The 19,787-nt window shown below is 29.7% G+C and overlaps 2 protein-coding genes across 3 annotated transcripts; both read right to left on the minus strand.

Moving 5' to 3' along the window:
• Window positions 1-154: 154 nt before the first annotated feature.
• Window positions 155-1,701, minus strand: LOC132311633 (uncharacterized). The gene is made up of 2 exons (XM_059809639.1): window positions 664-1,701; window positions 155-506 (listed from the first exon to the last, which is right to left on the minus strand). The coding sequence occupies exons 1-2, from the start codon at window positions 1,202-1,204 to the stop codon at window positions 502-504; spliced, it is 546 nt and encodes a 181-aa protein (XP_059665622.1). The 5' UTR covers window positions 1,205-1,701; the 3' UTR covers window positions 155-501.
• A 9,253-nt stretch (window positions 1,702-10,954) lies between these two features.
• Window positions 10,955-17,123, minus strand: LOC132311634 (disease resistance protein RUN1-like). Of its 2 annotated transcripts, XM_059809640.1 has the most exons (7): window positions 16,578-17,123; window positions 15,798-16,364; window positions 13,425-14,517; window positions 12,948-13,235; window positions 11,897-12,847; window positions 11,298-11,805; window positions 10,955-11,179 (listed from the first exon to the last, which is right to left on the minus strand). In XM_059809640.1, exons 2-7 carry the CDS (start codon window positions 16,292-16,294, stop codon window positions 11,130-11,132), a joined length of 3,387 nt encoding a protein of 1,128 aa, XP_059665623.1. In that variant the 5' UTR covers window positions 16,295-16,364; window positions 16,578-17,123; the 3' UTR covers window positions 10,955-11,129. The 2 variants fall into 2 exon arrangements, with proteins under 2 accessions (XP_059665623.1, XP_059665624.1); XM_059809641.1 differs by having other exon boundaries at window positions 11,310-11,805; window positions 15,798-17,123.
• Window positions 17,124-19,787: the final 2,664 nt, after the last annotated feature.

Consider the following 19,787-nt stretch of genomic DNA (forward strand, 5'->3'; position numbering starts at 1 on the left):
ATTTTTTTTGATGCATAGTCATCGTGTCGTAGACGGGTCATAATGCTAGCTGACATTTTCTGTGGCATCATTCTCCTATCTCACTTGTCAATAATATTGAGATGTTGTGGCCCGAATTTAGAGCGTGCATTATCACCCGTTTACGACATGTGGGTCCATGACCATCAAAATTTTGACCCCTTTTTTATTTGTGAGTGGTAGACTTTAATTAGTGCCCTCTTGTAACCCAATAATTATCATTACACGATGTGATTATTATAAATAAAAATTTTTAGGACTCGATGTGAAATTATAATCCATATATGACCAAAAAGATTATGGTACGTACTAACAAAACATTTTCCATCACAATTGAAAATTTTGTTACAACAGTCAGAGCTTCTTGTATACAAAATTGAGAATCGAAACAAAATTGACCATCAAAAGTATCCAAATGATCCTTTCTATTGCCTCTTAAAGCTGCTCCACAAACATGCAACTGACTTCTAGGATTTCTGTGTGTTAACCTACAAAATTGCAACAGTCAAATACAGTAATTGCTGTATATACGAAAAATATGATATTTGAAAGTGTTGGTATGATTTTAAGAAATGATAAATTGAGTTTGAAGAGAGTGATGAAAGTATGATATGATGATTATTGGGTGGGTCTACTCACCTTCACCTTCACCTTGCTCCTCCATAATTAGATGGATACCCATTTTCTTCACCTTCCTTTCTTGTCTAGTGCCACGTATGTAGTCAATTGTTACAGCTGAAGCCTGAATGTAACAGATGTCATCATCACAAATATTGGGAGGGCCTGGGCTGAGCTTTGGTCTCTTCTTCATCCAATTTTTAATTGGTTGATACTCTTCAGACAACTCATCGAAATATTTAGTTTCCTTCATCAAAATAACGTGACTGCCTTTATACTCCACATCATACGTACGTCCCTCCAGTCCATAACCATTGATTTTGAGATCAAATCCAATATTTTCATAAACTCCATGAAAATCCAATATTTTTGGATGGAAATTGGATGGCAAAAACTTTGTAGGATAATTATCCCAATCGAGATAACATAATTCATTTGAAAGATATGTAAATTGTCCACAAGGTCGTATGCCACTAAGTTTGAGTAGTTTAAGTTTTTTCATCTTCCCAAAGACATCGACATCTACGTGTAACTCCTCTGGTACATGTTCATTAGGCACGTTTAACATAATGCCTTTAATTGTTTCTGTCACCTAATTATCAAAAACTTTATGTAAGTTACTGTAAAAACCTTAAAATTATCCTAGTTTACAATTGTTTTAGATGGAAAAAAAGATGCAGCAATCCCTTTTTTTTTTTTTTTTTTTTTTTCTTGCACAACTTGAATATCAAAATTGCAATTAAACTTATATGGAGTTAAAACGTACCGTATTATCTCTGAACACTTTATAGATATCTTCATAAAACCACAACCTACTTCGTTTGCCAGGATCATCAGGTGATTCTTGACGAACAATTTCCTTACCCATTTCTTGTAACAAATCATGCATGCACAGCTTGTTGTATGATGAGATAGTTATCAATGACCGTTCAATAAGAATTGGAATTCGTGGGTGAAACCCATTGCTGCCCAATATATTTATTACATGATCTTCATCATACCCTTTGAAGAAACAAGCAATGTCAAGGAATAAATCCTTCTCTGTGTCATCAAGGCCATCAAAACTTATCTTAAGAACATTAGGCTGCTGAAGAAAAATTTCCAGTATCTTTTGTGGGGTTCTTCACAAAAGGTGTCAAGTTGAATGGAAAGAAAACGTGTGGACCAAAATGTGCAAGTGGTTCGAATCTTCTTTCGGTGAATCCAAAGTTCAAAATGTGCAAATACGCAGAAAGCATGCATAGATAGATACATAACTTTCATAATACACAGTACATATGTCAAAATATACACAAAATCTACCACTACTAAATATTTAAATCAAGCGGTCATGTTGTGAGCAAAATAATGTGCTTATATCCAAGACTATCCAAGAGTTATACCAATTTGACCAATCAAAATAATAAATTTAAAAAACTAATAAAAAAACATGTGGATCGAAGTCGGAATTAAATTCTACCACAAATGCCCAATGCCGACAAGTTTAATGCTGAGATGACCATGATTTGAATAAAATGAAAGCTTGAATTATTCATGAATTAGTATATTGGAGAAATTGTGTGTAATTATGATGATACTTCAAAGTCTTGTGTGTAATGATGATGATACTTCAAAGTCTCTCCCACCCTTTATTATGTAACAATTGCTAAGCATCATCCAAACATACAAAGAAGTTGCTGGGAAATTTCCTCCCTTGAGACAATCCTTGGGACATATGTAAATTCGGGGCATCAAAATCTGAATCAACAACTTACGAGTATTACCGAAATAAAAATCAATTAATTAACATAAATTAGGCGGCTGAACAAGGCTTCCTAATACTTTTATGGAGTGTAACTTGTCCAAAACGATCTCCTAATATTATTATTAAATTAAATTAAATTTATATTAAGCGTATTTGTTTATTTAATTAATTAATTTATTTATTATTATTTTTTTAACATTTGTACTAGTGAACGATGGTTTAGCAAAATTTGTTTTTTAGCAAGAAAAAATAGAATAAAATAAAATAAAAGCTACTGTATCACTTTTCCGGATCAAAAGTTTGTTTTAGATAAATGTTACTATGAGGTCTTCTCTCATCACCAGTTCTTCTTTAAATTAGAATACTTTGAGTAACAAATATAATTCATTACTTAGTCAATATTAAAGTGACGTCATGATAATAGAATGAAATTATAGGAGCTAGATACAAAATTAATGAAATTATAGGAGACGGTAGAAGTTAATAGTGTAATTTGGTCAAAAGAGAGAAAGTGTAAACTTTATTGATTCGTGTGTTCTGTTGTAAAATAATTTTGGAACAAAATTTTAACTATATAATCTTTGTACAATCTTCAATCCGATTAAATTAGAATACTCTGAGTAAAGAAAATAATGAACAAATTATATTATTGCATTTTCAATATTACCGTGATGTCACCATAAAAGAATCAATTCAAAAATCATAAAATGAAATTATAGGAGACTGTCAAAGTTAATACTATTATTATTTGGTTAAAAGAAAGAGTGTAAAACTTTGACTGTGATCAGTAATAAATTAATTTTGGTACGAAATTTTAATTATATAATTTTTGTACAATCTTTTTTGAAGTCATTAGATTCGTGCCTCAATATTTATACATGATGATGATAATAAAAGATTAAGACTTAAAAATATTATAAAATAAAATTATTGGAGATTATCAAAGTTGATGAAATTATATGTGACGGTCAAAGTAATAGGTGCAATAGATTAATAATAAGTTATATATATATATACACACACACACATATACATTCATTAAGTAGGGAGAGAAAAAAATAAGAATAAAAATTTGAACGTATAAGAAGGTAATTATTTACATACATATCTATATCTATATCTATATCTATACTATTATTAAATGTGCAAAGTGTTTCAGTATTTATTTATTTATATAAAAAAATATTCATTAATTGATATAAAAATAGTTTTTGTAAAACTCTAAAAATTACCTAATAAAATCAATCACATTCTATATAAAACTCTTATTTTTATTATTTTTTATGGATAATTATAGTTTTTATAAAACTCTAAAATTACCTAATAAAATCAATCACATTCTATATAAAACTCTTATTTTTAGTTATTTTTTATATTACAATAGCGATTATGTCATCATCAGAAAAGGACACATGTCATCATCTTATTCATCCAAGAAGCCTATAAATAGGGGCATGGAGGAAGGAGAAGGGGTACAGAAATTCAGAATTCTAGAAATTCAGAATTTACAGAAGCTCTCCCAAAGAGTTTCAGTATTTATTTATTTATATAAAAAAATATTTATTAATTGATATAAAAAGAGTTGAATTATAGAGTAAAAGACAAAAAAAAAAAAATATTTATTAATTGATATAAAAAGAGTTTTTATCTATACTATTATTAGATGTGTAAAGAGTTTCATTATTTATTTATATAAAAAATATTTATTAAATGATATGAAAAGAGTGTAAAGAGTTTCAGTATTTATTTAGTTATATAAAAAAATATTTATTAAATGATATGAAAAGAGATTTTTTTTTTTTTTTTTTTTTTTTTTTTTTTTTAATTTAAAAAAAAACTCTATAAAACACTAAAATCTACATAATAAAATTTAAATTAACCTATTTATCTATTTATTATTATCAATTTTTTAATATAAGAAAATCTAATTAGATAAGAATTATTAATATAAAAAATATTTATTAATTGATATATAAAATAAAATAATTTTTATAAAACTCTACCACAAATTAGCTTTTATTATGAGTTTCTTAATAAAATTAAATCTAATTAGACAAGTATATATTTAAAAAAAATAAAATAATTTCTATAAAACTCTATTACAAATTACCTATTTGATTTTCAATAAAACTCTATAAACAAAGATATATTTAAAGAGTTTCTATAAACTCTAACACAAATTACTTATTTATATTTTTATTATGAGTTTTTTTTAATAAAAGGAAACCTAATTAGACAAGTATTATTAATATAAAAAATTATTTATTAACTGATTCAAAAAAAAGTTTTAAAAGAGTTTTTAAAAAACTCTTAACACAAATTATCTATTTATTATGAGTTTTTAATAAAAGTAAATCTAATTAGACAAAAATTATTAAAATAAAAATATTTATTAATTGATATAAAAAGAGTTTATATCAAACTCGAACACAAATTACCTATTCATTTATTTATTATTAGTTTTTTAATAAAAGAAAATCCGATTGGCCACCAAGGGCATGACCACCATGAACCCACTTGCTTAAAGTGGTCCCTCTTGTCAGCTTCTGGAAAGGGACCCATAGGTTTTCGTGGGCCCACACGTGCCCAACAAACCTGCAAAAGCTTACCATTAATTATTACACCATCACCAGTAATGGTTACACGAAGACTTGTTTGCTGTTGTGTGCCAATCTGATCTCTTTGGTAGGGGCCTTATGGCAAGGGCAAATCTAAAATTTGGGTAGGGGCCTTTAGACAAAAGGTAAATTTCGTGTCTATTGCGAAATTTAAGCAAATCAGATGAATGTAATTTTATCATAAATTATTTTTTTATTTTAAACTCGTGAACTCCGAATTAGAATAGATCAAATCCCTCTTTCACCAAAGCTCCCAATCTTCCTGTTGCAATGAATATGTAACCCAGCTGACAAATATGGAATTTTTTATATAATGCTTCCTTTAAAATTATTTGTTTTAGAAATCTAGAATAAAATACAAAACTCTACCAAAGAGTTTTAGTATTTATTTATTTATATAAAAAAATATTCATTAATTGATATAAAAAAGAGTTGAATTCCAGAATAAAATATAGAACGCTCTCTTAAAAAGTTTCAGTATTTATTTATTTATATATAAAAAATATTTATTAATTGATATAAAAAAGAGTTGAATTCCATAGTAAAATACCGAAGCTCTGTCAAAGTGTTTCAGTATTTATTTATTAATTGATATAAAAAGAGTTTTTATCTATACTATTATTAAAAAATATTTATTAATTGATATAAAAAGAGTTTTTATCTATATTATTATTAAATCTGTAAAGAGTTTCAGTATTTATTTATTTATATAAAAAAATATTTATTAAATGATATAAAAAGAGTTTTTACAAAAAAAAAAAAAAAAAAAAATAGCCTCTATAAAACACTAAAATCTACATAATAAAATTTAAATTAACCTATTTATCTATTTATTGTTATCAAATTTTTAATAAAAGAAAATCTAATTAGACAAGAATTATTAATATAAAAATATTTATTAATTGATATATAAAATTAAATAATTTTTATAAAACTCTACCACAAATTAGCTTTTATTTAATAAAATTAAATCTAATTAGACAAGTATATATTTAATGAAAATAAAATAATTTCTATAAAACTCTATTACAAATTACCTATTTTATTTTCAGTAAAACTCTATCAACAAAATATATTTAAAGAGTTTTTATAAAACTCTAAAACAAATTACCTATTTATCTATTTATTATTAGTTTTTTTTTAATAAAAGGAAACCTAATTAGACAAGTATTACTAATATAAAAAAATATTTATTAACTGATACAAAAAGAGGTTTTAAAAGAGTTTTTAAAAAACTCTAACATAAATTACCTATTTATCTATTTATTATGAGTTTTTTTTTTAATAAAAGTAAAAAATTCTACCACAAATAATTTATATAAAATTCTACCACAAATAATTTATATAAAATTCTACCACAAATTACCTATTTTATTTGTAATGAAACTCTATCACATTAAATGAGGATATATTTAAAGAGTTTTTATAAGACTCTAACACAAATTACCAAAAATCAACTATTTTATTTTTTTAAAAACTCTATCACATATAACCTCTATTTATCTATTTATTATGATTTTTCTAATAAAAGGAAATCTAATTTAATAAGGATATATTTAAAGAAAATAAAACAATTTTTATAACTTTATCACATTAGACAATGATATATTTAAAGAATATATATAATAATATAATAATACATGTAAATAAAATATAAATGTTAACGAAATTTGAACATTTCAGTATTTATTTTTTAATATAAAAAATATTTATTAATTAATATAAAAAGAGAACTGTATCACATATAAATATATAGCCCTTGTATTTATCTATTTATTATGAGTTTTTTTAATAAAAAAATCTAATTTTACAAAGATATATCTAAATAAAATAAAATAATTTCTATAAAACTCTTTACAAATTACCTATTTTATTTTTTATAAAATTCTATCACATTAGATAAGGATATATTTAAAGAAAATAAAATATAACCTAGGGTCTTCCAAAAACCACAAACTCTATATAATAAATTTTTATATCAATTTCAATCTAATGTATGATTAGTATAATTGAATTTCTATTTTAAAATTTAATTAAAAATTAATATAATTGAATTTCTATTGTAAATTAAAAATTATACTAAATTTCAAATGACCTAATAAAATTCAAATTACAAATTACCTAAAAGAATTTGTTACTTTGCAAAACTCAAATATTTCACTTTAAAATAAAAAAATTATTTATTAATAAAAATAAAATATAAATATTTCAGTATTAATATAAAAACGTAAAAGAATTTATTAATTTATGAAACTTAAACTCTATAACCAATTTCAAAATATTTCAGTATTTATTTATTAATATAAAATAAATATTTATTAATCAATATAAAAAGAGTTACAAAAAATTGCAATTTATTTGTAACATTTATTGTTACAAGCTTTAAATCAACAATTAGAAGAAAAAAAAATATGAAAACAAAAATTCTATAAATTACAAAACGTTCACAACGTGCATTGCACATGCTTTTTCCTAGCATATATACACACACACTACGGATTAGCCCAATTCATTCATTTAACCTCTTCTGGGCCCACCTGAACCACAACATGCGTTGTGTCAGTATTCGTGAAAGTGGGTCCCACGCTAACAGTTAAGTGGGACCGATTACTGGAGAGTGCATGCACCAGAACTTTGTGTTGGACTTTGGATGATGGTTGGTGGTGGAGCCCCTAGTGGCGGTGTTGGTGGGCCCAACCATTTTTTAGGCATGTGATGGATGATCTGAGGGTCCACTCTCACTCATCTATTTGAAATTGAGGCCCACTTAGTAATAGGTAGGGATGTCAATTTTTACCACCTCGCCGGAGCCCCGCCCCGTTAATAACGGATATGGGAACACTTGTTATACCGTTGGGGCGGACATGGATACAAATTTTGTACCCGTCGAGGGTCACGGGGCGGGTAAGGGTTCAATATACATATCCTAGGGGCCCCGCCCCGCCCCGCATATAACTGTATTTAATATATATATATATTAATAAGTTATTTTAGCGACTTACCCAATTACCCATCTCTTACCATCCAAATTTGGGATGTAAACTTGGTATTAAATTTGCTTTTGTTTTTGTTATGGTGGAAGTTGGAGCTTAGAACTTCTTGTGATTTGGTTGTATTAAACTTTTATTTTTGTTTATTATGTTCTCTGAATTATGTTATGTGCATGTTATTTTTTTTATTTTTGTTAGGATACATAATTTTATTTATGTTGTGTCATTCCTAGGCTTTGCACATTTAAATAGCAGGAGTTTAAGTTACAAAAAGTGGGAGAAAAAAATTTGTTAGTGGGGCGGGTACGGGGGCACAGTATTTTCTAACGGGGCGGGGTTGGATATGAAAATCCAACTCGTCGCGGGTCTCGGGGCGGGCATGAACTTGACAAAAATTAAAAGGGGCGGGGCGGGATTTAGGGAAACCCGCTCCAAACCCGCCCCGTTGCCATCCCTAGTAATAGGCCACCAAGGGCATGACCACCATGAACGCTTAAAGTGGTCCCTCTTGTTAGCTTCTGGAAAGGGACCCATAGGTTTTCATGGGCCCACACGTGCTGAACTAACCTGCAAAAGCTTTCCGTTAATTATTACACCATCATCAGTAATGGTTACACGAAGACTTGTTTGTTGTTGTGTGCCAATCTGATCTCTTTGGTAGGGGCCTTGTGGCAAGGGCAAATATGAATTTTGGGCAGGGGCCCCTAGACAAATGTTCAATTTCGTGTCTATTGCAAAATTTAAGCAGGGTTAGATGAATGTAATTTTATCATAAATTATTTTTTTATTTTAAATTCGTGAACTCTGAATTAGAATAGATCAAATCCCTCTTTCGCCAAACTCCCAATCTTCCTGTTGCAATGAATATGTAACCCAGCCGACAAATATGAAATTTTTTATATAATGCCTCCTTTAAAATTATTTGTTTTTAAAATTATCTATTATTTTCTAGTTTTTTTTTCATAATTTACTCTTCAAATTCCTTAAAAAAAATGTTAAATTTTCCTTGTTAAATTAAATTTTAATTTTTTCCTTTTTAAGTTGTCGTTTTTCTTACTCTTTTTTTTTTTCTTTAAATATTTTTTTTTCTTCTTAACACTGTGTCCCCTAGGCCCTAGCTATGCCCCTGGGTCCATCTAGACACACAGGATCAGAATATTGTAAAAGATGAACACTCTGTGCTCTTTACAGAAGTGAAATAGGAAGGGAATATCTGAACTCTGGGATCAAGTCTTGCTACTAATGAATTGCAAAATGGATCCATCATTTGTAATGAGTATGTGTATAAACACATGCATCTGCCTGTATACGCACAAACATCTTAGGGTTTTTACTTTTCTGTCCATATCTTTCGTGTATTTTCGTCAGTGGCGGATCCAGGGAGGCTTGGGTGGGCTTGACCCCCTCCTATTGGTATATTTAGCCCAATGTTTTAAAAAAGAAAAAATTAGTAGTAATATTAACCCCCTAATTTTAACACATCCAAACAAGCCCAATATCTAAGCCACAATTTTAAAATAAAGGCCCAACCAAATAGGCCCAAGCCAAACAAACCCTAAACAATCACTAAGTCAAAATTTTGCACAAATCAGAGAGCTCACTCCTTCTCTCTCTCTAAAGTTTAACCCTGTTTCCTCTAAAATTTTCCAACTCTTTAATATTTCGATCCCCAATTCCCCCTTGTTTAATATTAGCCCCCCCCATCAATAATTCCTGGATTCACCCTTGATTTTCGTTATGACCTATAATTCTAACTTATTCATTGAGTTTACTTTTTGGCAGAAAAAAGAAAAAAGAAAAAAAAAGAGCACAATAAATATTCTAATGATTAAAATCAAGTCATTAGTTCATGCCCAAGAATTCATCATCAATAATATTCAAGGTCCCCCAGTCTGAAAAGTTTTGATCATTCTTTTTGTGATTACAATATGTTTCTATTAGCAACATTGAGAAATCAAAATTTTCTGGTTCAGTCATAAACTTAATTAAATCATCGTATAAGGCTTTGATGAATTTTGAAGTAGTAAAATCTCATTTCAAACTTAAAAAGTATTTCAAATTTCAGCTTTGAGCAAAGTCAATAAATTAATTTAATCAAATCAAATCAATCAACCAGTCTATTCTAATGTTTCCTGCTGAAGAATATGGCCAATATCTCAATCTTAGTCTGATCTTAGATAAGATTAACAGTGCATCCATTAACTCGAGGCCTTACTAGAAACAATAAGGCCTGATATAGAAATTTTTAAGCTTACTGAGATATTAATTTGAAGTTCTTTTCGGTCCCAGTGAAAAGAACTGAATTTTATGTGCCAATTGTAAATTGAGAACTTTTATTCTTGTTTTTAACCTAACATTTGAACTATATCTTTTGTATATCTTTGTTATGAGCTATAATTCCAATTTTTACCATGCTTTGCAGCCTGTACTAGCTGTTATGTACTTGGTGCAGTACATGCCAACCGTTGGCTATTGGCTTATGGAAAACGTATCATATTCACTGTCCAATGTTTGCAGTAATTTAAACCTAGAGTGTTTATGATAAGACCAACGGGGATAAGCAAATTGGTGAAAAACGAATTGAAGTTGCTGCACAGAAGGGCAACACTTATTCATTGAGTTTACTCTTTGACAGAAAAAAAGCACAGTGAGGATTCCAATGATTTAAATTAAGTAATTAGTTCATGCGCGGGAATTCATCATCAATAATATTCAAGCTCCCCCAGTCTGAAAAGTTTCGATCATATTATAGTTCTTTTTGTTATTACAATCTGTTTCTGTTAGCAACGTTGAGAAAGCAATTTTTTCCATCTACATTTGTAAAAGCCTCTCTCTCTCTCTCTCTCTCTCTCACACACACACACACACACACACACACATGCACGCGTTGTGGTAAGTTCTTGACATGTTGCACATATACTGGTAGATCTTTGTTTGACTAGTAATGAATCCAAAATTTTTAGGACTCGATGTGAAATTATAATCCATATAAGACCAAAAAGATTATGGTACGTATTAACAAAACATTTTCCATCACAATTGAAATTGTTATTACAACAGACAGAGCTTCTTGTATAAAAAATTGAGAATCAAAACAAACGTACACAAAATTGACAATCAAAAGTATCCAAATGATCCTTTCTATTGCCTCTTAATGCTGCTCCAGTCTTCTAGGATTTCTGTGTGTTTTCCTACAAAATTGCAACAGTGAAATACAGTAATTGCTGTATATATGAAAAATATGATATTTGAAAGTGTTGGTATGATCTTAAGAATTGAGAAATTGAGTTATTGGGTGGGTCTACTCACCTTCACCTTCACCTTCACCTTCACCTTGCTCCTCCATAATTAGATGGATACCCATTTTCTTCACCTTCTTCTTTTCTTGTCTAGTGTCACCTATGTAGTCAGTTAATATAACTGAAGCCTGAATGTAACAGCTGTCATCATCACAAATATTGGGAGGGCCTGGGCTGAGCTTTGGTCTCTTCTCCATCAAATTTTTAATTGGTTGACCTTCTTCAGACAACTCAGAATAATATTCAGTTATGTTCCTCAAAATAACTTGATTGCCTTTACACCTCTCATACCAACAAGCGCTTAGTTCCATGCCATAACCGTTGATTTTCAGATCAAATCCAATCCATTTCTGTTCAATTTCATGAATTTCCAAAACAGCACAGAGTGCAATTCCTTTGACGTTATTGTAAGAAGATAGATGATCTACCACCAAAGACAAAGAAGACCCCTCAACTTCACTCTTATGCCTAAACCATTGCGGAATCTCACTTCCAGGAAAACTCATTAATTGAAACCCCTGTTCCATGCACGCACCCAATAAAGATCCCTAAGTTTTGAATACATACATATATAGATAGATAGAAAAAGAGAGAGGTAAAGTAATTAACCTGAAGCTGACTTTGTGATGATATATTTGGCATGTTCTCCATCTCACCCATAACCAATTTGTGGCAATCAGTGAATATGAATTCGCGATTGTTTGGACCAATTCCACATGCTGGATTAATCCAATACCGTTCCAATGATATGCAGCCATGTGCATTCACTTCTTCAATAGATGAGGGAAGTGAAGTCAACGTTCGGAGGCTCGCGCAATCGTTCAAATCAAAACGTTTCAGACATTTGAGTTGAATGAGGCTAGTTGGTATGCTAGATAAATTGCTTCCACTTAAATTTAAAAAAGATAAAGTGCTCAAAGCGGAGAGCAGTTCCAGTTGAAAATAATCAGTTGAAGCAGGAGGAGTTCTCTTTCGCACCAATGAAAATGGCACCAATGAATTAGGCGTTTTGGGAGACACTTTTTGTAAATCATTTAGATGAAGCTTACCAAGGTTACACAACTGTACAATGGACGATGGTAACTGTTCTATAGTGGTTCCTCCCATGCCAAGGGATTTTAAATCCTTCATTCTAGTAAAAATGTTACTTGGAACCCTTTTAAGCTTTCGGCAATCACGTACCAATAAATCCTGAAGCCCTTCAAGAAGCTCAATTGATGAAGGCAAATCTTTTATTGCAGTTTTTGTCAAATGAAGTTTCTGCAAACGATCCATACGCCCCTGAATCTCCGGAAACTTCTCAAGTTTTAAGCATCCACTTAGATTCAAATATTTCAACTTTTCCAACTTGATGCTTTTTGCGAGACTCCTCAAATTTTTACAGTCCCCCATATCCAAATGAACAAGCCTCTCGTGAACTCCAATCGACTCGTGGACCTTAATTAGATTTTTACATCCTTTAAGATTTAATTCCTCGAGATATGGGAGACTAGACAAGTCAGGAGTTTTATACAAATATAAGGAGTGACTGAGATCAAGGTATTTTAACTTCTCTAGAAACTGGAAAGGAAACAAGCAAAGAAAGAAATTAATCAGTTTCAATAAAATCCGACAATACCATTCATATGTAAATAATTGTATAAATAAACTTCGATCATACCTTGATACTTGATGATATTTCTTTGATTTGATTGTGACAAAGGCGAAGTTCAACAAGATTTTTTGGATGGAAATTGGATGGCAAAAACTTTGCCTCATAATCATCCCAATTGAGATAACATAATTCATTTGAAAGATATGTAAGTTGTCCACAAGGTTGTATGCCACTGAGTTTGAGCAGTTTAAGTTTCTTCATCTTCTCAAAGACATCAACATTTACATATAATTTCTCTCGTAGATGACGATGATGAGGCATGTGTAGCATAATGCCTTTAATTGTTTCGGTCACCTAATCACCAAGAACATTGCGCAAGTTACCATGCAGTGTTAAAACCTTAAAATTATCCAAGTTTACAACTCTTTAGATGGAAAAAAGATGAAGCAATCCTAATTTTATTTTATTTTATTTATTATTATTTTTTTTTTCACAACTTGAATATCAAAATTGCAAATAAACTTATATTGAGTTAGAACGTACCGTATTCTCTCTAAACACTTTATAGATATCTTCATGAAACCACAACCTACTTCGTTTGCCAGGATCATCAGGTGATTCTTGACGAACAATTTCCTTACCCATTTCTTGTAACAAATCATGCATGCACAGCTTCTTGTATGATGAGATAGTTATCAATGACCGTTCAATAAGAATTGGAATTCGTGGGTGAAACCCATTACTGCCCAATATATCTATTACATAATCTTCATCATACCCTTTGAAGAAACAAGCGATATCGAGGAATAAATCTTTCTCTGTATCATTAAGGCCATCAAAACTTATCTTGAGAACATCATAAATTTCTCTATTTGGAATTTTTTTCCAGTTATCTAGTTCATGTTCCCACTCATGTAAACTTCTTTTAAATAAAAATGAACCCAAAACTTGAAGAGCTAATGGAAGGCCTTGGGCATACTTTATTACATGCCGTGAGAGTTCCACATAATCCTCCAAAGGATGGTTGTTAGTGAAAGCATACCAACTAAAAAGTTCAAGAGCTTCATCGTCATTCAACAACTCAACCCTGAACACTTCATGATCTACTTTATGTTCCACCAACAAACGTTCATTTCTGGTTGTTACAATGATCCTACTTCCAGAGCCAAACCAGTCATTTCCTCCCACTAAACTCTCTAATTGCTTTAAACTATCCACGTCATCAAGAACTACAAGAACTTTCTTATAACGGAATCTTTTCTTCATCACGTTGATTCCATAATCAACATTACGTATCTTTAGATCTTCTTCTGTAAGAATGTCATTCAAGAGTAGTTGTTGGAGATAAGTTAGGCCATGTTGTTCTGAAACTTCTTTCACATTGCTAAGGAAACAACAACTTTCGAATTGATTATATATTCGATTGAAGACAACTTTGGATATGGTTGTCTTTCCAATTCCACCAGCTCCACAAATCCCCACAATGCACACATCATTTAACCCATTGTCTAGCAAAGTGAACACTTTGTTTACACGGGAATCTATCCCTACTTTGTACCTGGCCACATTTAATGGTATAGGCCCCAATTCTTTTATAATCTCTTGAACAATTTTTTGGATAAATTTCGCCTCATGCCTATGAAGTACAAAGCACATTAAGAAGAACTAGTGAGTCATAATTTTTTTTTTTATATTTTATTTATGGGTAAATAATAATAATAATCATAAATTACTCAATTCGTAAACTAAATTGATTGAAATAGACTAATGCATCTTAAAAATGTTGATAACTCATGACTTGATAAAGTCTTGGGGATGCACAAGTGGTTCTAGTAGCAAGGCAGCAAGGCTGCTTGTGTTTATTTCTTGTGATGGTTCAACAATACATCTATATATATATATATATATAAACTGTTCAATCTAAAATCAAAATGAACTTTCATTATCCAAATTCGCAAATGTAATCATTTCTACTTTAATGAGATAGAGGACAAAAAGATAAAAGAAATTGAGTTCTGGCAGTTTGGGAAGTATTAATTTTCAATCCAACCCTCTAAAATCCACTTCAAACTACATTACAATTGATATAAGAATCGTATTCGAAATACACAAATAAATAAAAATTATTTTAATTATGGATCATTAATATTTATTTTTTCTTTTTGTTTTTGTTAGACAAGTCATGTTCAAACACAACTAAGAAAAAAAAAATGTCATGTTCAAACATGTCTATTATTTATGGACTTACATTTGAAAACAATAGCACATACAATTTTAATAAAGTCTTTAGTTGTTCTATGGATCAAATTAGTCCCAAAGAAGAAGAAGAAGAAATAAAGTAAAATTTATTTAGTATGGCAATCTTAAGATTAACCCACCTATCATTTAAACTTGAAATCATAATTTTTTTCCTACTTATAGTTTTGGTAAGAAACATCTAAAACTTAATAATAACTTTAAATAATAAATATTCAACTTTAATCGGATTAGTTTGATTCTAATTTGGCATAAAAAGAAAAAATAAAAAAAATAAGGAGATACGCAATTGAAATCGACAACTAACCTATATATTCATTAAAAGTTAAAACAATCGGTTAAAATTAAAATATAGCAAACAGACTATTGAATTAATAGGATAATGATATCTTCTCTCCTCCCAGAGTGAGAGGTTGAGGCTTTAACTCCATGGAGCAAAAATGTGTGTGTTATTTACCAAGATATTCAATAATGATAACAAATAAAATTTAGTATAAAATATTGTGCAATTTTTCTCAATAAAAAAAGAATGCCAATTGAAAATGTAAATTGTGCTTCATATTTGCTTTTAAGTATTGCAACGTGGTGTGGTTAAACTAGTGCACATATTTCATATAGGAAATATAGAAGAAGAATAAAATTTGTTGAGTTAGTAATTACCCCTTTGCTACATCCTTCAAATTCCACCCGCTTAAATTTGCTGCCTCTACCAAAGCTGCCCTCCACTTTTGCACCTTTTCTTTGTCCTCTCCAAAATTTTCCTCATGTTTGGCAAATGCTTCTCCAAAACTTCCCTTTTGTTTCCGTACTTGTGAGGGATCGACGTTGTAGAAAATTGGCAAAATCGTTTGTCCCACGGTATTTCTGCATTCAATGATATGTACGAGTTCATCCAAACACCATGACGAGAATGCGTAGTCTTTCGAAAAAACGATGATTGCAAATTTTGATTCCTTAATTGCCTTGAGGAGTTGTGAAGAAATCGATTTTCCCCTCTTCAGTTTCTCATCATTTTTGAAGGCACTTATTTCTTTGTGTTGCAGAGCCATATAGAGATGGTCCACAAAGTTCTTGCGGGTATCTTCACCTCTAAAACTCAAGAAGACATCATAATTCCATCGAGGCGAAGAAGAAGCAGCAGCAGCAATCGCATCCATTGAGGCTTGCTAATTTGTGAATGCAAAATTTATCGGTTTGATTATGATACCTACAAATATCTCTCCCCCTCTATAATATTTAGAGAGAGAATGCACATGATAAGAAGTTGCAGGGAATTTCTTCAATCTTTTTTCTGGGTCATGGACATGTATGTGGAACAAAACAGTGTGTGAAAAAGGTGTAGGTGGGTCAAATTAGACTGCTGAAGAAAGATTTTAAAACATGTAGATGACCGTGAAAGCTTGAATTATTCATGAATTATATATTGGAGAAATTGAGTACCTCAAAGTCTCTGTCCCCCTTTGTTATATATGTAACAATTGGTAAGCATCTTCCAAGCAATTTCCTTCCTTGTTCTATGCTCTACTTGGGAACATACAAACAAGTAGCTGGAACTTTCCTCCCTTAAATTAGGTGGAAATCTGAATCAACAACTTACGAGTAATAACAATATGTGCAAATAAAGAACAATTAACATAAATTAGGTGGCTGAACAAAGACTTCCTAATATTTTTATAGAGTGTAACTTATCCAAAGCTAGCTCCTAATATTATCAATCGAGACGAAGAAGAAGGAAATGCATCCATTGAGGCTTGCTAATTTGTGAATGCAAAATTCTGTGTGCGATTATGATACAAATATCTCTCCCCCTCCATACTATTTAGAGAGAGAATGCACGTGATAAGAAGTTGCTGGGAATTTTCTATGAAACTTCAATCTATCTTCGGGTCCATGTATGTGGAAGTTGATGGTAAATTTTTATGAACTTTATTGATCGAACAAAGTATCTTTTTAGCTGGGAAAAAACAAAGTGTCTGAAAAAGGTGTGGGTGGGAATCATCTTTTTTGGGGTTCTTCACAAAAGGTGTCAACTTGAATGGAAAGAAAACGTGTGGACCAAAATGTGCAAGGGGTTCGAATCTTCTCTTTATTGTCTGCTTTCGGTGAATTTTCCAAAGTTCAAAATGTGCAAATAGACAGAAAGCATGCATAGGTACAGGGGCAGAGGGAAGGGGGCTGACGGGGGCTATGGACCCTAATTTTTTAGAATTTTTATTTTAGCATAGGTAAAAATAAAATAGTATAATATATATGGTATAAAATCTATATTTAGCCTCTCCTAAGATTTTTATATATATTTTTTCTTTCTTTAATTAACATTTAACAAAATATAATTTACATATAATCTAAAAGAAAGTGATTTAATTGCCCGTTAAAAATTGATTCACATGAAAATTAAACGGTGGCTATCTTAAAATTTTAACTCAAACACCGTTCTTCCCGTAATGTGATTATTTTAAAATCATTCCAACTTAAACATGATTTTTTTCATAACTTATTATCTTAAAATTCCATCTCATACATGATTCTTTACATCACTTTTATTTATTTTTTTATTGAAATGTTTTTATAAGAATTCTATCAGAAATTAATTTTTACAAAATTTAAAACAAAAATTCCATTTGAAGTTTTGAATATCAACAAAAATCGATGATTTAAGAATCTTAATTCTTATTTATTTATTTATTTATTGTTTTGTTAAATTTTCAATTGTTACATTTTTTTTTTAAAGTTATTTTTGTTTTGTTTTTTTGTTTTTTTTTTGTTTTTTTTTTTTTTTTTCGGTAAATAAAGAGAGTTATTTAATTGAATTTTTTTTTATAATTTTGGCATAAATCTTTTTTTTTTTTTTTTTTTTAATTGTGCACTCACACATACATGCCTCCACGGAGGCTTGAACCCCTGACCTCTTTTTAAGAAGTAGGGGTTTGGTACCGTTAGGCCACTGGCCTGTTGTTATAAATCTTATTTGTGTTTATTCATAAAGTTTGATAAAAATTTTCTTTAAATAAAAATTATTATTTATTTAAATAAATTGGGAAAAGTTTAGATAGATATATTTTTGTATGAATATAATAAATAGTAAACTATTTTTACCTACGGTAATATATATATATTTTTTCAAAAGTTCTAACTAGGTAATGCTGTTTATAATTTTGGTCACCCTAATCTCAAGATCTTGGCTCCGCCCCTGCATAGATAGATACAAAACTTTCATAATACACTGTACATATGTCAAAATATACACAAAATCTACCACTACTAAACATTTAAATTAAGCAGTCATGTTGTGAGCAAAATAATGTGCTTATATGTTACTCCATTTATACCAATTTGACCAATCAAAATAATAAAATTTAAAAACTAATAAAAAAAAACATGTAGATTGAAGTCATAATTAAATTCTACCACAAATGCACAAAGTCGACAAGTTTAATGCTGAGATGACCATGATTTGAATAAAATGAAAGCTTGAATTATTCATGAATTAGTATATTGGAGAAATTGTGTGTAATTATGATGATACTTAAAAGTCTTGTGTGTAATTATGATGATATTTCAAAGTCTCTCCCATCCTTTATTATGTAACAATTGCCAAGCATCATCCAAACATACATAGAAGTTGCTAGGAACTTTCCTCCCTCAAGACAATCCTTGGGACATATGTAAATGCCATGAAAATCTGAATCAGTAACTTACGAGTACTATGCAAATAAAGATCAATTAACATAAATTAGGTGGCTGAACAAAGGGTTCCTAATATTTTTATGGATTGTAACTTGTCCAAAACAATCTCCTAATATTATTATTAAATTAAATTAAATTTATATTAAGCTAGACCGTATTCGTTTTTATTTTTTTAAAATTTGTACTAGTGAACAATGGTTTAGCAAAATTTGTTTTTTAGCAAGAAAAAATAGAATAAAATAAAAGCTATTGTATCACTTTTCGGGATCAAAAGTTTGCTTTAGATAAATGTTACTATGAGGTCTTCTCTCATCACCGGTTCTTCTTTAAATTAGAATACTTATAATATCATCACTTAATCAATATTAAAGTAATGTCATGATAATAGAATGAAATTATAGGAGCTAGATACAAAATTAATGAAATTATAGGAGACCGTGGAAGTTAATAGTGTAATTTGGTCAAAAGAGAGAAAGTGTAAACTTTATTGATTCGTGTGATCTGTTTGGAACAAAATTTTAACTAAATAATCTTTGTACAATCTCCAATCCGGTTAAATTAAAATACTCTGAGTAAAGAAAATAATGCACAAATTAATAAGAAGAAAAAGATAATTGATTAGGTTTTTTATTTTTTATTTTTGTATACATTAAATGTAGCAATATATATAATAAAATAATGTATGATCAAAACATAAGATTAATAAGAAGAAGAAAAAGAGAAAGACAATTGATTAGGTTTTTTATTTTTATTTTTGTATACATTAAATATAACAATATATATAATAAAACAATGCATGATCAAAACATAAGATTAATAAAAAAACAATGCATGAGCAAAAAATAAAACAATGCATGATGAAGACATAGCTAATGAGTTACTCTACCAATAGGTGGTGAGGGTGACACATACCTTGGAAAAAAAAAGAAAATTGATGTGATTAGATGAAGGCAAAAAAAGACA

Source organism: Cornus florida, unplaced genomic scaffold, assembly GCF_030987335.1.
Source record: "Cornus florida cultivar Cherokee Brave unplaced genomic scaffold, ASM3098733v1 CherokeeBrave_3.0.0_Hap2_Chr06, whole genome shotgun sequence".
Classification (NCBI taxonomy): Eukaryota; Viridiplantae; Streptophyta; class Magnoliopsida; order Cornales; family Cornaceae; genus Cornus; species Cornus florida.